The following is a 16,273-nucleotide window of genomic DNA, read 5'->3' as shown; positions in this document are numbered from 1 at the left end:
CAATAATTCCGGTTTGCCTATAAAATGTGTCATACATGTTTTGAAAACAATAAATATACTTATTAGCCAATACCGACTAAGTCTGGAAACGATTCTTAGTAACAAACACTTGAAATCTTAACTAGACTCAATGTGTGCAAAAAGCTTATAAAATAAAATGTATAAAAAAAACCTTTTCACAATTCTCTCATACTTGACAATACTATTGATGTACAGCAGCATTTTAAAGTACTCTCTATAACTTGAATTTTCTATAAAAAACAACTCTTGTATTACACAGAAGCTTCTTTCATTCACTATCCTTTTCAAGTACTGGCTTTTTTATAAATGTGTCCTATCTTTGAGCGTTCGAGTTCTACTTGAACGTTTCTTGGAAACCGTCGAACTTTTTTAGATTAAATAAGAACAAAAAAAGGGCTACAGTTCTTCTAGTTTATGTAGTAGTAGTCGCAAACACTGGTGACGTGACTTATCAAGTTTAATTCATCATGCTTTCATTTTATATATTTCTATGTATGATTAGTATCTTTGTAAAAGCTCAGAGGAAAGTGACCTTTAGCTACATGGCATTAAAGTGTAAACAAAATAACTTTTCTTAGCATGTGTATCAGAGATTCAACCACCTCTTAAAGTAATATAATTGCTGTAGGGGAAGAGAGATGCCGCTCTGCACCCTGTAGTGTGCTGTCATGCGCCTTCATCTGCAATACTTACTAATACTTTCAGAGGAGGTGGTATACCTCAGGACTTCTTTTAACACGAAGAATGCTCAAGACACGTAACACAATTTGGCAAAAAACAGCCCTGAAGTTGCAATAGTGTAGTTCATGATATATGAACTTCCTCACTCCCATATAACCGTGTACCAGCGCTACATTATAATTTTTGCCTGACAAACTCAATTCCACATTCATGGCTTTTGAAAATTACCAGATCATGTAGTTAGGTCCACACGGGCCTAACTGAATATTTTAACGCAACATGACGCAACCCTGTCAAACTCAACTGACAGTAGTTCAGGATTTGTCACGCGTGCGAATTAACCCTGAGTTTAAACTGGTGATTTAATTAATTAACATCTATAATTAAGACTTGCGTTGTGTGTTCACATTTGCATAAGGCCCTCTGGTGTTGACTGAGTTTTGACGAATTTACTTGATTTCTGACAATTTTGGGCGCTGGTTTGTTTGCTTCGTTGTCTTTGGAGGTTAACTATGGGGGCTTGGGCTATTAATATATTTTTTTGTTATTTAAAATATTACAGTCAAAGGTATCATCATCTGGAAGATGTCTGCTTTCGAAAAGTTTTTCTATGTTAGCAACGTTATTTGAACCTTGACCTGATATCATATTCCCGTTTCTATTATTTAAGTCATCACATTTTTAAATTAAAGAGAAACCATGGCCCTCAAAAAATACATTATTCTAAACTTTTTCATTTACATTCTGCCAATATTTAATTAACCTTAAAAACAAATTCAGCTTGTTCAATTCAGCTTCATTGTTTTGTTTGAAAATCATACTAACATTGTTATGTAAACATGACTTTTACCAAAAAAATTGTAATTATAAAACTTCCACTGGGATTTATAGTTCGCCGGTAGTGTTGAAATATTTTTTAAACCAGATTCAGCGTTTCTCGATTCAATTAAAACTAGGAACAAACTCAGGGGAAATAAAATTTATATGCGTGTGTTTTTCGTAAACATCAAATTTGTTTGTTCTTTTAATATTTTGATGTTGTTTTGCATCCACTATTTAAACTAGCACTTTGTTTTACGTGCTTTACTTTATAATGGACTTAAAAAATCTATAATAATATGACTGTAGATATTTATATGTCTATAGTGAACTGAGATATTTTTTGTATTTTTATTGTTATTATTTTTGCATGTAGGTTGTTATTAAACCTATAAGAGAGTATCATTCAATCAATCTTCAAGATAAAATACATCAGTTTGCGAAAAGCTTTGTTTCAAGTCTTCTTCATACCAAACGATACATCACATCCATTGCTACAGTAATAGTACTTAACATTCAATATAAAGGTCGCACAACACGAACAAGACAGCACATCCCGTGGTGCGGGCGTCTGGCACCGCCTTTATTCAATTATCGCCGACAGAGCTGGAATGACAAGTACTTGACGGCCATCTTGTTACAAATCTCGTTTTTGTTTAACACGATCACTTTTGGGACTGGAATAAGGGTTTAATAATTACTTACACAATTTAATTAACAAATGTCAGATTTTCATTCTTTATTTACTGATCTTGAAATCAAGCATTATATTTGTCTCTCAAGCTTTTAATCTGACAAATAAAATGGGTTAGATACTAATATACGAACCGATATCGATGGAACTTTGTTTAGCTAAAATTTCAATAAAGAACATAGACCGACTTTGGTAACGATAACCAGTATGTACGTAGGTGAAAACTAATCAAAGAAAAAAATACGGTCTAAATAAATTAATAGCTGCTCACGCTTCAAAAATTTTGTAATAAAACCCCGCGCAATAACATCACAATTACAAATAAACTTAGTTTAATAAATAACCATTTCCCGCTATCTGATTGGTCTGTCCGACCCCAGGCAGAAAACGGGAGGGTTTGTAACAAAGCTTTTGTTTGAGGGTTAACGTTTCTCTATAATGCGTACATTTGTATTAAGAAATAACAACAGATAGTTTTTATTACATTAGGATAGATTAAAATATAATTTTCTCGCTTATAACTCTGATGTTTAAAGATATGATGGTTTGTTATATTCTTCACTTCACCACCAGCATCATCTTCATCAATTTTATCTTTTGTTTCTTCTCGATCCTTCTACATCTCTTTTCAAACCACTCAATCTTTTGCGGTCCACTAGTGGACATAGGCATCCCCCAATTCGCCACAACAAATGGTCCTCCTTTCGCATCCAGACCGTGCCTGGACCCTTCACAGTACGTTTGCGCGTTTATTTTCAATAATATGAAAATAAACGGCAAACGTTTATTTTCTCGTTTTTACTTCTGCCTTTTCTTTTAGTTGATCTGTTACTTGTAGGCCTTCGTTGACTTTTCTACGTTATAGCGACACAACTGTCACCTAATAGAAGCTAATATATGCAATATTTGAATATGCCTACATAACCTAAGGGCCCTGCAGTAGCAGTTTATCTCTTTATCGAGAAAATAATATCCGTAGTATATTCTTATCAGATACCCACACACATTTAACTTACACACAAAATTAATTGTATTTAACTCCCGACCGCATGTTCAAATAAATCATATTTCCTCTCCAATTCTGTAATATTCGCTTTGTTGGTTACAATTATAATTAACACAAATAAATTGAAATACAATAAACAGGAAATTATTGGTCAGTTAAAATGCTTAACAAATAACATCACCTGTATTTCATGAGTCATACCTTTGATATTCTTAAATTGATTGTGACCACGGAGTAGCGATGTTTAGTAGAATAAGTGCTACCAATGTGACAAATTAATTTTTACATAAATTTGACTGAATAATAAATAACAAAATTCTAGCGAAATATTTTTAGTGACTAAGGTCTCAACATTGCAAATTCTATTAAGGCGCCTTAATTTCGTATGCTGTCCATGTCATTGGAAACAATGTCAAGCACTAATAGACAAGAATGTTTATGAAATCCCTTGCAAGAATTTTATTTAAAAAAACAAACAATATTCAATAGAAATTACGATGCATTTCACCATTCAGGGGTAAGAAATCTAACATTCGAAACTCTATATATGATTCTTGATCTGATACTGAATTTCAATGCACAGTGAGAACTCTCTAAAATATGTATCAAGGTGATACCCTCAGTTCTCTCGTCACGTAGTTTTCTTACTGCTTCGAAAACTTATGTTTACGGCCGTAGTTTCAGCTCCCACCAAATTTTATACGAACCATTTAGATGTTGGTAACGCTGGAACTGAGATAAGGAATTGTTTATATACATTTTCTTATTAAAATTAAAAACAAAATGTTGTTTTTATGGGAAAGTCAAGTTGTAGTGATCTGATGAAACACGAGTTTTAAATCGTACGACACAAAGAATCCGGGTCTGTTGATTAGTTTCAACAAGAAAATGTGTTTTTTTTTAACCCGGTACAAATCGTCATGGTCTTCCTTCATCCTGGGGACGGCAGAGGATGTGCCTGACTCTTACCAGCTAAAACCATCGTAATGATCCTTTGTTCCCTGTAGTCGGGGGCCAAACGGGAACGCTTTAACAGATTACCGCGAAAGCAAGACCCAACCTACCTCAACATAAAAAGTAACCTGACAAAATGGTGGAAAATCGAATCATGCACTCCAATTATTATCTGATAATACTTTTAACAGAAAATGTTTAAATTACCTCGTCCTTTTTTGTTTGAAGACCACTGAAGTTGCCGCTAGCACCCTTCGTCATCCCATCATCCCATTCTGTCCGACTGCCGATGTCACGACAAAAGACTAATTATCTCAGCTTAAATAATTGGACGTCACTTCATAATAAACAATTTAAAATTTGCCGACGCATCAAAAGTCACCTATACAGACAACGGAACTCAGAAAAACAACAACAAAAAAATAAAAATACCAGAATTAACATCTGGTTTATTAATTGTTCTTTACTCCAGATGTTAACGTTTTGAATTCTATTCTTTGCTAAGGTATAAAAATGAATGGACACAAAAGATATTGACAAATAATATGCCTACTATGGCTAGCTAAGCAAAAACCTTTTATCATTTGAAAATAATAATGAACTGAAACTTTGTTCTCTAACAAAAGTATAATGAATACAGGCATATTTGTTTGCTTAAAACAGAATACCTACGTCAATTTTACTTGAGTGTATATGCGTATTGCCAGACATGTATCGATCGATTGATTAATCACCGTCTCCCCTTTGTGCAGTACTCGTTCATTACCGTACGTTTAATAAAGCTGCAGCTTTAATAAAAACATGCTGACGGGCAGACAGACAAAAATAAAAGGCTCAAAACCCTGCACGTCAGAATTTTCAGTTCCGCTTTCATAGTCAAATTTCGTTATACGCAGCCAGACTTGCATCGGAATAACCATTAATTCAAGGGCAGAGGCAATTTAACTTACTGTATCATGTCTGCGGTGCGGCACACAGCCTGTCGCGGACAGCGGCCCCTAGGGTCGGGGTGGGCAAAGAGGGGCGGCCGGGGAAGTGCGGGGGAGGAAGTGACGAAACTCCCGCCGCGTCACCATGGCAACCGCCGTGTTTACCCCGCCATATCGATCTACGCTGCGTTTCCCTGTTTACATACCGGCGATGCAACGGGAATTTCGGATTCGATTTCTGGTTAAATAACGTAAATACATGATGATAGCTTGTTGTGTGAGTATGTTTAAGATTCGAGATTGAAATGAAATTGCTTTTACTGGAGATATCTCGTTATTTACGTCTATTTGTATGTCTTGCAGAGTTCTTTGTTTGCAAACAACCTAACGAATTCCTTCTAGAACAAAGCCTCTATGATTGTGTAAATTGAAAGCAAAAACAACTATGTGCTTTTTGAACTATGAGGTTTTTTTTTCTTATTATAATAATAGTGTTTTGAACTAACAATTTTGTGGAACACTAATTACTTATGATACGAATTCTGCCTTCCTGTTTAATGCAGATATCTAACTTGCAGGTAGTCTAACCTCAAAACACGGTAATAGTTCTAAAAAGATGTTTTAACTTTTTAACAGTATACATAAAACCAAACATAAATCCCGGGATTTTAGCGTTTTAAGTAATTATTCCCGGGATCGATTCGTATTCAATGCGGGTTTGCGTGATCGTTTTTAATTTAAGTAATTGTTTTGTCAATCAAGTGAAATTTATACGTTTTCTTTGTTACCGTTTTGGGTTTCCCTTTGTTTGGCGGCACGCAAATGTGACTGTAGTTCAGGAGACAGGATACTGTGAGAAAGTTCACGAAATATTTACAATTATAATTGTGGTTGTGAATTAATGGTTGATAATTATGGTTTTTAGGTATTAGGTATCTGTTTTCTTTATCTAATATTTGATTTTGTTTCGGTCATAGTGAAAAATTTATTTAGTTAAAATACGTGTATGTATATGTTTAGACCATAATGATTCGATTCTTATACCTATAATATGTATTATGCAGTAAGTGCTAAATAGAACTTCCAAGGTGATAAATCGATACAATTCACAATCACTCGTTATCGATATAACAATTACAAAATCGTATACAAACATCGATTGTCTGTCTGTCCGTATTCGTATCAAATTGATATTCAATTGCGCACACTCGGATGTAATTGTGGAGGAATAAATTACGTTTTGACGTTCACATAACTCGAATTGTGTTTATTTATTCGAATGATTTTAATTTATCGATGTATCGAACGGTTTGAATCGAATAATCGATTGTATTTTGTTTACAACTGGGGTTTCTGCTAGCCATAGCTCCTATCTTTGTTTAATTAATTTCTATCTTTATTGTACATACATTTATAAAAAAAACATACTTTTTCGTCGACTGGTTTCCTGTTACATTTGCGTCCCTTTTAAAACTTTAATCTCCCGCATCAGTACAATGTATATCAGATCTAGCTCCATAGCAACGCCCTTAAAGGTCTGACCCTTTATAGGGTGCCTTTAGATGTCTTGCCTTTGTGTATAATTAATAGTAAGAGGTCTATAATTCTTGTTATATATCAGGCTTAGTATTTAGGGGTGGGTTGACTGTAGATATTTGGTTAAATTGCGATTCTAGGAAATGAAATTACGTTTTAGATACAGTTCTAGCTGGTTTCCACTGTTGGAATCCTCATTATCTTAAGATAAATGTAATGCTGTTACCACACTAGGATTATTTCGATAAAAATAATAAGGATTCTTACGAACTTGGAAACCACCATATACTCGTACCTGCTCATATCTATCATGATTCTGAACAATTCAATAATTCTGCGATTCTGCGAAATGCAATTTCAAAATCTGTCCACCTGTTTGGACTGTAAGGCAATTTTTGACGCATTGAAAAAAAAAATGACAATCAATTATAAGGTTCCTAATGAAACCAAACAAGCACTAGTATCTAGATCTAGGCAGCCTCGATGTCCACCTGACACCGCGTGCTGCAATATCTCGAGTTACAGATACTGATAGCATGCGGTATGAAACTCAACGCCAAACGGAAGGACTGCATGGAGCAAGACTGTGACGATGAAAGTAAAATTAAAACGAAAATAAATAGTACAGTTTTCTTAAGAGCACTTTCAGTCTATGAAAGAAAATTAGTCTTCCATATGCCTGATTTCAAAGTTAACCGTTTACAAAAGCATGAATTGTATCTGAACTGATTATATTTCCTAGGGAATCAAAGACTCAGGATAATTGCAAGGTTCAGTAAAAAACTTTTAAACCATTATTGGGCTTTATCAAGTATCTTTGATAAATTTTCACTTCTATGACCGTAATTTTAGCTTGTCTAATAATATTTTCTTGTTATTTTCAGGTAAGTACCTCAGCCTTACATTGAACGTGACGACACGGCTTGGTATGGTATAAATTCAATATTTTCATCAAACACTGTTCAAATAATCACAACCTTAACACATGTACCTAAATTTTGACTTTATACCTTAGGAAATAGGTTTCATAACATAATATTCAGATTAATATGGTATGAATCTGATATTCTCATCTCAGTGACGTCTTAAGATTGATCCACAATGCAACTCGAAGTACACTCGCCAACAGAAGTAGGTCGCTCATAAATTGAGCTAATAAAAGTATACAGAAACAAATTCAATTTGTTATTCCAATTTGTGTCTCGTATTGAGAGCTGCTCCCGATATTGTCGGTGCTAGGTATAGTTAAATGAAAAAGCTTTTTAATTCTATGGTGTTAAGTATTTAAACTCTTCTGGTATAAAAAAGAGTTTATAAAAGCAGTAAGTCTTAGGGTAAAAGAAAATCATTGAATTCGAGAATGTTCAGGCACATACCGGTTTAGTATTTTTGGTTACAAAATATTTTGGGACAGGTGAAAATTTGGCTTTAATTTCTAATCAGATATTTCAAAAGGTTAAAAAATAAACAAATAATACAATACAGGCCTAAAACTTCTCATAGAAATGAAGTGACTTGTTCTATATCTATGCGGTCAAGGTCATTTTAATTTGCCCCATTAGCACGAGCATGTCTTTAAATGAAAATAATGGCTCGACCCCATATCAATTGAATTGTCAATATGACACATCCGGTGATACATAATGCACATCTGTCTAGACGATTTTTAACGACATACATTTGAAAATAGGTACATTAAAATGTATGACAAAGAGAACTATTTCGTATACATTTCATGTAAAAGCACCTACTTCGGAATTTGCCGAAGTTGGTGGCATCAGCTCGTGATTAAGGACTCCATTTGGGTTCGAAACTAGTCGGGCTATCCCGATAAAACCGTGAGCAAACTGCTATTAAAAATATTAACAAATTATTTAGATTCAATTAGTTTAAATCAGACCCAAAGCAAACACACCTAAAACAAAAAAATCCGTGGTATTTTAGATCGTTAAAAAACTCCTAGGCCTTTTTTAATTGTGACGCTATGTTTTCATGGGAAGATTTTCCATTTTTCTACCGTAATAAATGTTGATTAGTTATAAGTTTTTAGGAAACCTAACATCCACAGTCAATCATTCCCTAAAAATCTATTTGCCACTGATTTCCTGCCAATACCTGGAGCGTTTCATACAAAAATTCCATCCAAATTTCCGATGGCGACTGTATGTTACATCTCAGACTCCATTTCCTTGTAACATAGGAAAATCCACGAATTTCCCGCTCAAAGATTCCTAGTGAGGTTAGACTGAATCTTGAAATGGCTAGTTTCTAGTCTAGAACATTCGACGACATTGAAAAACTGCTTCGTCTTGTCTGAGGTTTTAGAATCGTTTGCTATTGGATTTGTGACCGTTTTGCTAATGGTTTTATTTGTTTCGGATAACATCTAGCTTATTTTATAGAAGTTTTTCGCCTTTAAAACTTAAATGTCTTTTTTTTCTTTATTCCCTTATTAATATCAATCCCACCATTTTAGCATCTATACCTTTCGCTTTTCATTATCATCACAATTTTACTACAGTCTGTCGATACATATTTTTGATACAACAAAGCTAAATGCCCTTCAATTTAAAGCGTACTTATGTTCCTTTGATCACATCAGACAGAATCAGAAAACCTGCAATTCGAATCAAGCACGCGTAACGCAGTCTGCCAATTATTAAATATCCCGCGAGACAGTTTTATCGATCTATAATTCTGCACAGTCTACCAGACAACAAAGCTTTAACATATTCCTTATCACAGAGAAATAAGGTCGAAATTTACCTAAACCTTACGTACATAGCCATTTACAAATACAGACCCCCAGGTTCGTCAGTCATGTACCGTACATATCAATTTGGCGATGATGTGATTAAGTTACACTAGGGTCGCCCCCTATTTGAACGCGAGCGTTCATGTCAAAAGCCATGTCGACATAATTTGCTGTGGAGATTTAACTAGAAAGTTCTGAACATATTCTGAATTAATGAAAAACACACAATTATACAGCTTCGTTAGACCGCCTAATGTGTGTTGATATTTTTTAGGGTTGTCTCTCGGTAAAATTGAGTTTGTGGATTAATCGCTTACAATTAATTACAAACTATTATGTGGTGTCACGTTACAAAAATGAACACATAAGAGTACAATACTCAAGTCCTTTATTATTTGGAATTACATTCCACAATATAAGTTCTCAGGTGTTGAATCCTAATCATAATTACAATTGCGGACTTCGCTCTTGTTTTATAAGCACAGATAAGTACATAGATACATGTGGTACATGTACATACACATAATAGTATCATGTCAGTAGAACGCATGCGTGCATCACTTGCGATGCGAATCATTCAAATGACCGGTTCTACCTTCACACATACGTAAACCTGTCTTCACTCAATTCACACATAGGCCTACCTATCACATTGCATATCAAGATCCTTGTAAAGCCACAGTGTATACAAATAGCCGACTTGTAATACTAAAATGTAGTAGTACGACAACATTTTGTTATAATTCTATCGCACACCTGTACTCTGTTAGGGTTGACTCATAATCAACACGTCATAAATTAAATTGCTATGATTCTGATGCGGAAACTGTATTTTAAATTAACCGCTTACAACAAAAAATGGGATTCTTATTGAGGTTAGACTTAGATTTAATAATACTAACCGAAAGGATATTAATAAGCCAATCAATCATAATTATGAAACCCGATATTTTCGCTATAAAAAGTAAAAAGCCAGCTTGCAAGTAAATGTCAAACCTTATCCTTTTCGAGGCAAAAAGTTTAGTGTTTCGAACTTGACACCGCTTCGACCCTGCCAGGGTTACTGCATGATTAAAATTCGACGGGACGGGCCAAACTTAGATACTTCGCTACCAAACTATCTTACTTAACAAACTTAATACCGAACCTCGAACCCCATTTTTTCTGAACACAATTCGATTTTATTAAACCTTTTTAATAAATTTCGTGCGATCCTTAATCTTATCTCTGTGATTAACATTTAAATTGTAGACGTTTTAGCAGTCATAAATTATATTGGCAACCCTAAGACGGGTCGCCGCTTATTCATTGGATCAACATTTTGTATATAATTTATACACTGTATAGTGTATGAATCATAAAGCATATGACTTAAAAAAAAGACGGTTGGAGTCATCTGGTAAGGTCATTTACCCGGCCGTTGACCTTCGATGGGACGATGTCACCATGGAAAGTTTGAGGGTAGGCTTTTAGACTAGACCTAAACCGTCGGTGGTGGTTACTCAATTGAGAGGAGACAAGGCATCTGTCTTTTCCCGATCTCCCGAGTTTTTGCTATACAGTCTCATAGATATAGGTACATGTACATAAACGGGATCAAATACTCCAAAAACGTCATTCTTTATAAAAAAAATATTACGAAGAACTCAGGTATCAAATATTTCTAAGAAATAAACAACGCTACACAATATGCAAGGCCAATCGTAACACGATAAAGTCTAGATATATAAACTAGAATAAATTCCGCAATATATTACAAAACCTAGTACTTATATTACGTTTACGACATACTCTCAGAGTTAAGATGTCATTCATAGCCGCTTGAGAAATCTCGGCGGACTGTGCACGGGGCGACTTTTCGCAAATTCGCGACAAAACGACAGTCGCAGTCGCAGCTCACTGCAGCTGCGTGTGCAAGGTCAAACAAAATGGCTGATTGTATTTATGGTGGTTTTACAATGGCTATGATCGAGTTACGACTTTTTTATCGATTTAACGACTGGAATAATGTGTTGAAATGTGTTTTGTGTCGCGTTTTACTATGATGTTACGTCGATAAAATTATTGCTTTATCCTCAAATATATAATATTCACTTTTTATCATTTTTGTGTACATTTCCTTGTGTGTTTACATTACACGTGCAATCTGTAAGTAAGATTTATTAATTTATTCAAGCCCCATATTTAATTCATCATTGAATTCCTTGCATAGATAATTATAATCGACTAAGTAAATGCTTTGCAGACAATTTCAAATTCCCAAATCCGGGTAAAACTACCAAAGTCACAGCATTAAAAGTGTCATACTTTTTACTTTTACGTTAATTTCCGAGAATTCGCGACAAATAGTCGCCATGTCTTACAAAATCACAATCATGCAGTATCTGACCTTTCCAATCAACACATAAATACATGTCAGTCATCGTAGAGGTCAGTCACCGGACTGTTGACCCTAACATACCTATATTTAACTAGCATCCTGCCTCAACATACTATGAATGCGATTATTTTATATGCCACGAACGATACTTGCATATGTTTTCACATTGTTAGCAATTTGTTAATCGTTGACGCAATACCAGCTTTATCTGTTTATGTTAAAGATCAGTTTCACTTGACTATGTCTGTAGTAGTGTATCTAATTAAAAGTTCTGCTTTGTTAGTTGCGATTTTTAAATAGTCTTGATTCCTTTGGTTGAAGAATAAGAAATAAAATGTATCAGCTGTTATCGATTGGTCGTAAAGTATGTCTCAGTTCTTGTTAAATGAATGTATTTCTTTATTTTCGTTCCGATAATGGGACCCATAAAGTTGTTAACAAGACCTAATAGTATGTGCTAATAAATGTATTTTATATTTAGAATTGTAATCAAAGTTTTTATGTGGTTAACGTACAATTGCCGTCAGAAATTCTTTATAGAGACCTCTCAAAAATCTCAGGTGTACTAGTGATAATTACTAAGATATACGCACATGACTTCGAAAATACAGGTGCCCGCCGAGATTCGAATCTACGATCGTTGGCTTGGCAGTTTAACGGTTGAACGACTAAGCTATCATTGCTATTATGAACTGATCATAGTGCGACGAATTTACGCTTAATTTAATTATAGGTAAGTTTCAGATAGTCGATTGCTAGAAATACAATCAGCTTAAGGTCACTGTTAGATATCATGTTGTCTTTGTCACTTCAAAGGAAACAGTAGCGACGGACGGGTTGTTTTGTAATTATGGTGACTCATTTGGTTCCTTCCCGAAAACATGACTCACACAGTGCAAGTTGTACCAAACCATAAATAAAGGAAAAAGTGTAATTTCTTTGGAAATATCTGCAGTGATTTCTTTGTTCTAAAATTCTCTACACCGGTAATCCTCAAACTGAGTAACAGTTGAAACACAATTAAGTCATACCAAAATCTTTCTTATTCCTTGGTATATCTATTTTAACTTCAATGTATTAGAGTTATAACCTAAAATCGTTCAAATACTTTTTATGAGTCTTTATTCATTTTATACAAAAGTATAGTATAAAGCGGAATATAATGAAACGAAAACAGTAACGAAATTATCTGCCAAAAATAAATAGGTACGCGATAACAGCAGGGTACAAGATATAACTTAAGTGATAACAGCCTTTAGATAAGTAGCTGATTACTTCTCTTAGCTCGAGAGAAAAGGTTTTAGAGCCGTACCAATAACAATAACATTACAGAAAACGTTACGAAAAGCAGTAAAACCCATCCCCTTTCCTGTAATTATTTGTATACTACATAATTTCACACACCAGACTGCCAAAATTATAAACAAAAAGTTCGTTACAACAAAAAAATCAATTTATGTTGTTGAATAAAAAAAATCAATAAATTTTCGTTGCACCCCTACGGAACACGCACACATGCGAAGGTGCGCGTGCCTTGCACACATGCACGCCGTGTGTGAACACGTAGGGACGACAGCTGCAGAACTTGAATCCAACCGACTGCGAATATCAAAGTTTTATTATTAACTACAGTGGCGCCATGGCGTCGCTTGTGTTAAAATAATGACTTATTACTATTATCATATTAGTACCGCTTTTTATTGATTTTCATTCATTGTGTTAAATTAAAAGTAAGAAAATAAAACTATTGGCCTCTTTTGACAATTCGAGAAGATTTGAAACGTGAAAAAGCGTTATACAATTTAAAAGTTTCAAGAAAATATAAAAATCCTTTGTCTCATACAACTTACTTATCTGGGCAATGTTATAAACAATGTTAAAAGCAAGTTAGGTTTTTAAATGATTAATGTTCATTCTAAATACCAGGATAAAATACAACACAGTAAAATCACACGTGTATAAAAATATCCATCGATTGTACCGAAAAATCATAAAACGTAAATTAAACGATAAATCTTTAATTGCCACGTGAAAAATGGTAAAGGTATTCATATAAATTGTTTACGCTAAAACAAGTTATATATCTTTTTTAAATATAATTTTAATATCGGCAGCAGCGTAATAAAGCAGAGTACAATGAACGGAGCCAGATCGCCTTGAGAAGTTGAAAAACTCTTGCAAAACAAAAAAGAATGAAATTATTCCTCTAGATATTAAATTCTTTCGTATTATAGAAAAATAATGAAATCGACTATTCTACTCCTATATTTCTATATTCATTCATTCTTATTCATTGATAGTTTGATAACAATAATTTATATATTAATAAAAATCATACCTATATAAAAATCGATGAATAAAATGCATTCAAAACTTTGAGGTACCTTTGTCGACCGATAATATTTAGGGTTCTTTTTTGTTGTAATGATCTCGTCCGTAACGTATGGGTGCCTTTGCCTGCTGCACAATTTTTTTTTTTCGAAATCTTGACCCCCACATTCAGTTATGATTCGGCAGTCGACGCGAGCGGTTGTGTCTCCGCTAACGTTTGAATTCTAGTCATTGTGTCCAAATTTATTTAAGTTTAAACTAGTGTTTCTGAACGTAGCGTAAGCGTTCTTAGTTTTAAATTTTAGCGGTTAACGGTTGTGTGTTTCTAAATTTAAAATATTTTATATCGTTTTATAAAAGAAGACTGACTTTAATGAACGGATTTGGTTTACTTTGGTAAGTTTACAAACTTTTTATTTTTGTTCGCGGTTTGTATGTGACTTCTTAGAATATTTGTTAGGATACGCGTTGTTTTAACGTCCTTTTTGTGTTGTTATTTTATTCTTGGAGCAGTAAATTTTTTTGTCGTGCCATATGTTTGAAAGACGGTGTTTACGAGTGAAGTCAATGTGTTGCAGTATATTATTTACGTTATACCATCAATAAAAGATACCGGCCTTATTATATAACACATAACACAACCTGCTGTTCCGGTAACTCGTTATACGTGTATTGGGAACTTTTAACACGCCTTAATACATATTACGTTACGCATAATTTATTAAAAAAAAATAGGTATATTCGGCTCCAAGGCCTCATGATGACGACATCAAACCATTTCAATCGGTGGTCTCCAATAAACGTCACTGAACTCAAACTGCGCGACGTTTTTATACCCCGTATAAATTGAAAAGATATATTGCCCAATCAACTGGTTTATCTTTCGTGACCAACTTGATTTAAACGTATTATATTGTGTTGTATACTTTAATGTTGCTGTTTTAATCAAGTGCTGTTTGTTCGGAGTTCTAACAGATAAAGTAACAAGTTTCTACTGGAAATTGTATTAAATGTAAGGGCTTTTGCATTCGAACCAGGAAGTAATTGAAATATCTGTTAATTAAATTTTATGCTGCCGCTTATTGACTGGGTGATATATTTTAACTGACATTTTAAGTTAGATTTTGGCGCAATTTATATCTTTCGATTAGGTAAAGCTCTGTGACGAATCGTGACTTTTGAAAATTCCACTTTCCCGACCATGGTTCAGCCTAGCTTATATTTTCTACAACATTTATATTTTGGAACAAAAGATTTTAAGAGCTTTATTTTTGTACTTTCAAAATCGGCCTCATAATTTCTAATAGAAACAAATCTAAAACTTAGAGGCATAGTTACAGAAGTTAAACACAAAGACCGACAAAAAACCTACAAAAATTGAAAGACAAGCAACAAAGTAACTTCATTCAGACATCTTTAAGACTGCCGGTCATAATTTACCCATAGCGGTCCATTCAGATCCTAACTCTTCTCGAATGACTTGTTTCGCAGTACAGTTCTCCGGAAATCCGCAGTCGTAACGAAGTGTGCTGTGATATTTGCCGGAGCCATTAATCAAATCCGGCCGAACGACTAACTGAAATCTGAATAGTAAACCCAGGCTTGACTGTGACTGTAAGGTCGGGAGAGTTAGCCATTGTTTTGAGTTCCCATCGAAAATTAATGCGAAACCCAATATCATCAGAATCGAGATAGTTCGAGATTTTGATTGGATTCAACTACTAGATCCGGGTTTAGACGACTGATTGAATTCCAGTACTAAGCTTGAATAGAGTTAAAGGAATCAATGTTTTAGCAAACTATCAAATTCCATCCATCCGTGAGAAAAGAACACGAACTACAAAAACAAAACAAGGTCTGATTCCTCAATCTACTATAAGACGAACATCAAAATTCTGCAAGTCTATTCCGCAAAGTACAGTGTCAATCGTTGTTACCGCATATAAATCTTCGATAACTGCTGTAACTACATCCATGTCCTCACCATTACCAGATATAGAGCTAGTAATGTTCGAACTATCACGCGATCGTAAGACTCGTTCGGATTACGACCGCAACTAAACTGTATCAACAACGTTTGCTTCATTACCACGTAATTGAATTTCGACGATGACATTTCGAGTTTCATTGGATTTATGGTCGTGTGCATTCGTGTGTTCTAATGATC

The 16,273-nt window shown here is 34.4% G+C and overlaps 1 protein-coding gene across 3 annotated transcripts in view; it reads left to right on the top strand.

Annotated features, from left to right (window-relative positions):
• Positions 1-16,273, top strand: part of LOC113500167 (brain tumor protein) — an 83,931-nt gene that overhangs the window by 9,641 nt on the left and 58,017 nt on the right. Inside the window, exon 1 of one of the 3 annotated variants that reach the window (XM_026880871.1) lies at positions 12,086-14,502. The exons of the other annotated variants lie outside the window; for them this stretch is intronic. Within the exon in view, the coding sequence (XP_026736672.1) occupies positions 14,480-14,502 (23 nt within the window). The 5' untranslated portion in view covers positions 12,086-14,479. Of the gene's footprint in view, positions 1-12,085; positions 14,503-16,273 lie in introns of those variants that run through there. 3 annotated transcript variants of the gene reach the window in all.

The sequence above is a fragment of the Trichoplusia ni genome, chromosome 13 (assembly GCF_003590095.1).
Source record: "Trichoplusia ni isolate ovarian cell line Hi5 chromosome 13, tn1, whole genome shotgun sequence".
In the NCBI taxonomy this organism is placed as follows: domain Eukaryota; kingdom Metazoa; phylum Arthropoda; class Insecta; order Lepidoptera; family Noctuidae; genus Trichoplusia; species Trichoplusia ni.
The sequence above is the reverse complement of the archived record's forward strand: the minus strand, read 5'-3'. Positions and strand labels throughout refer to the sequence as shown.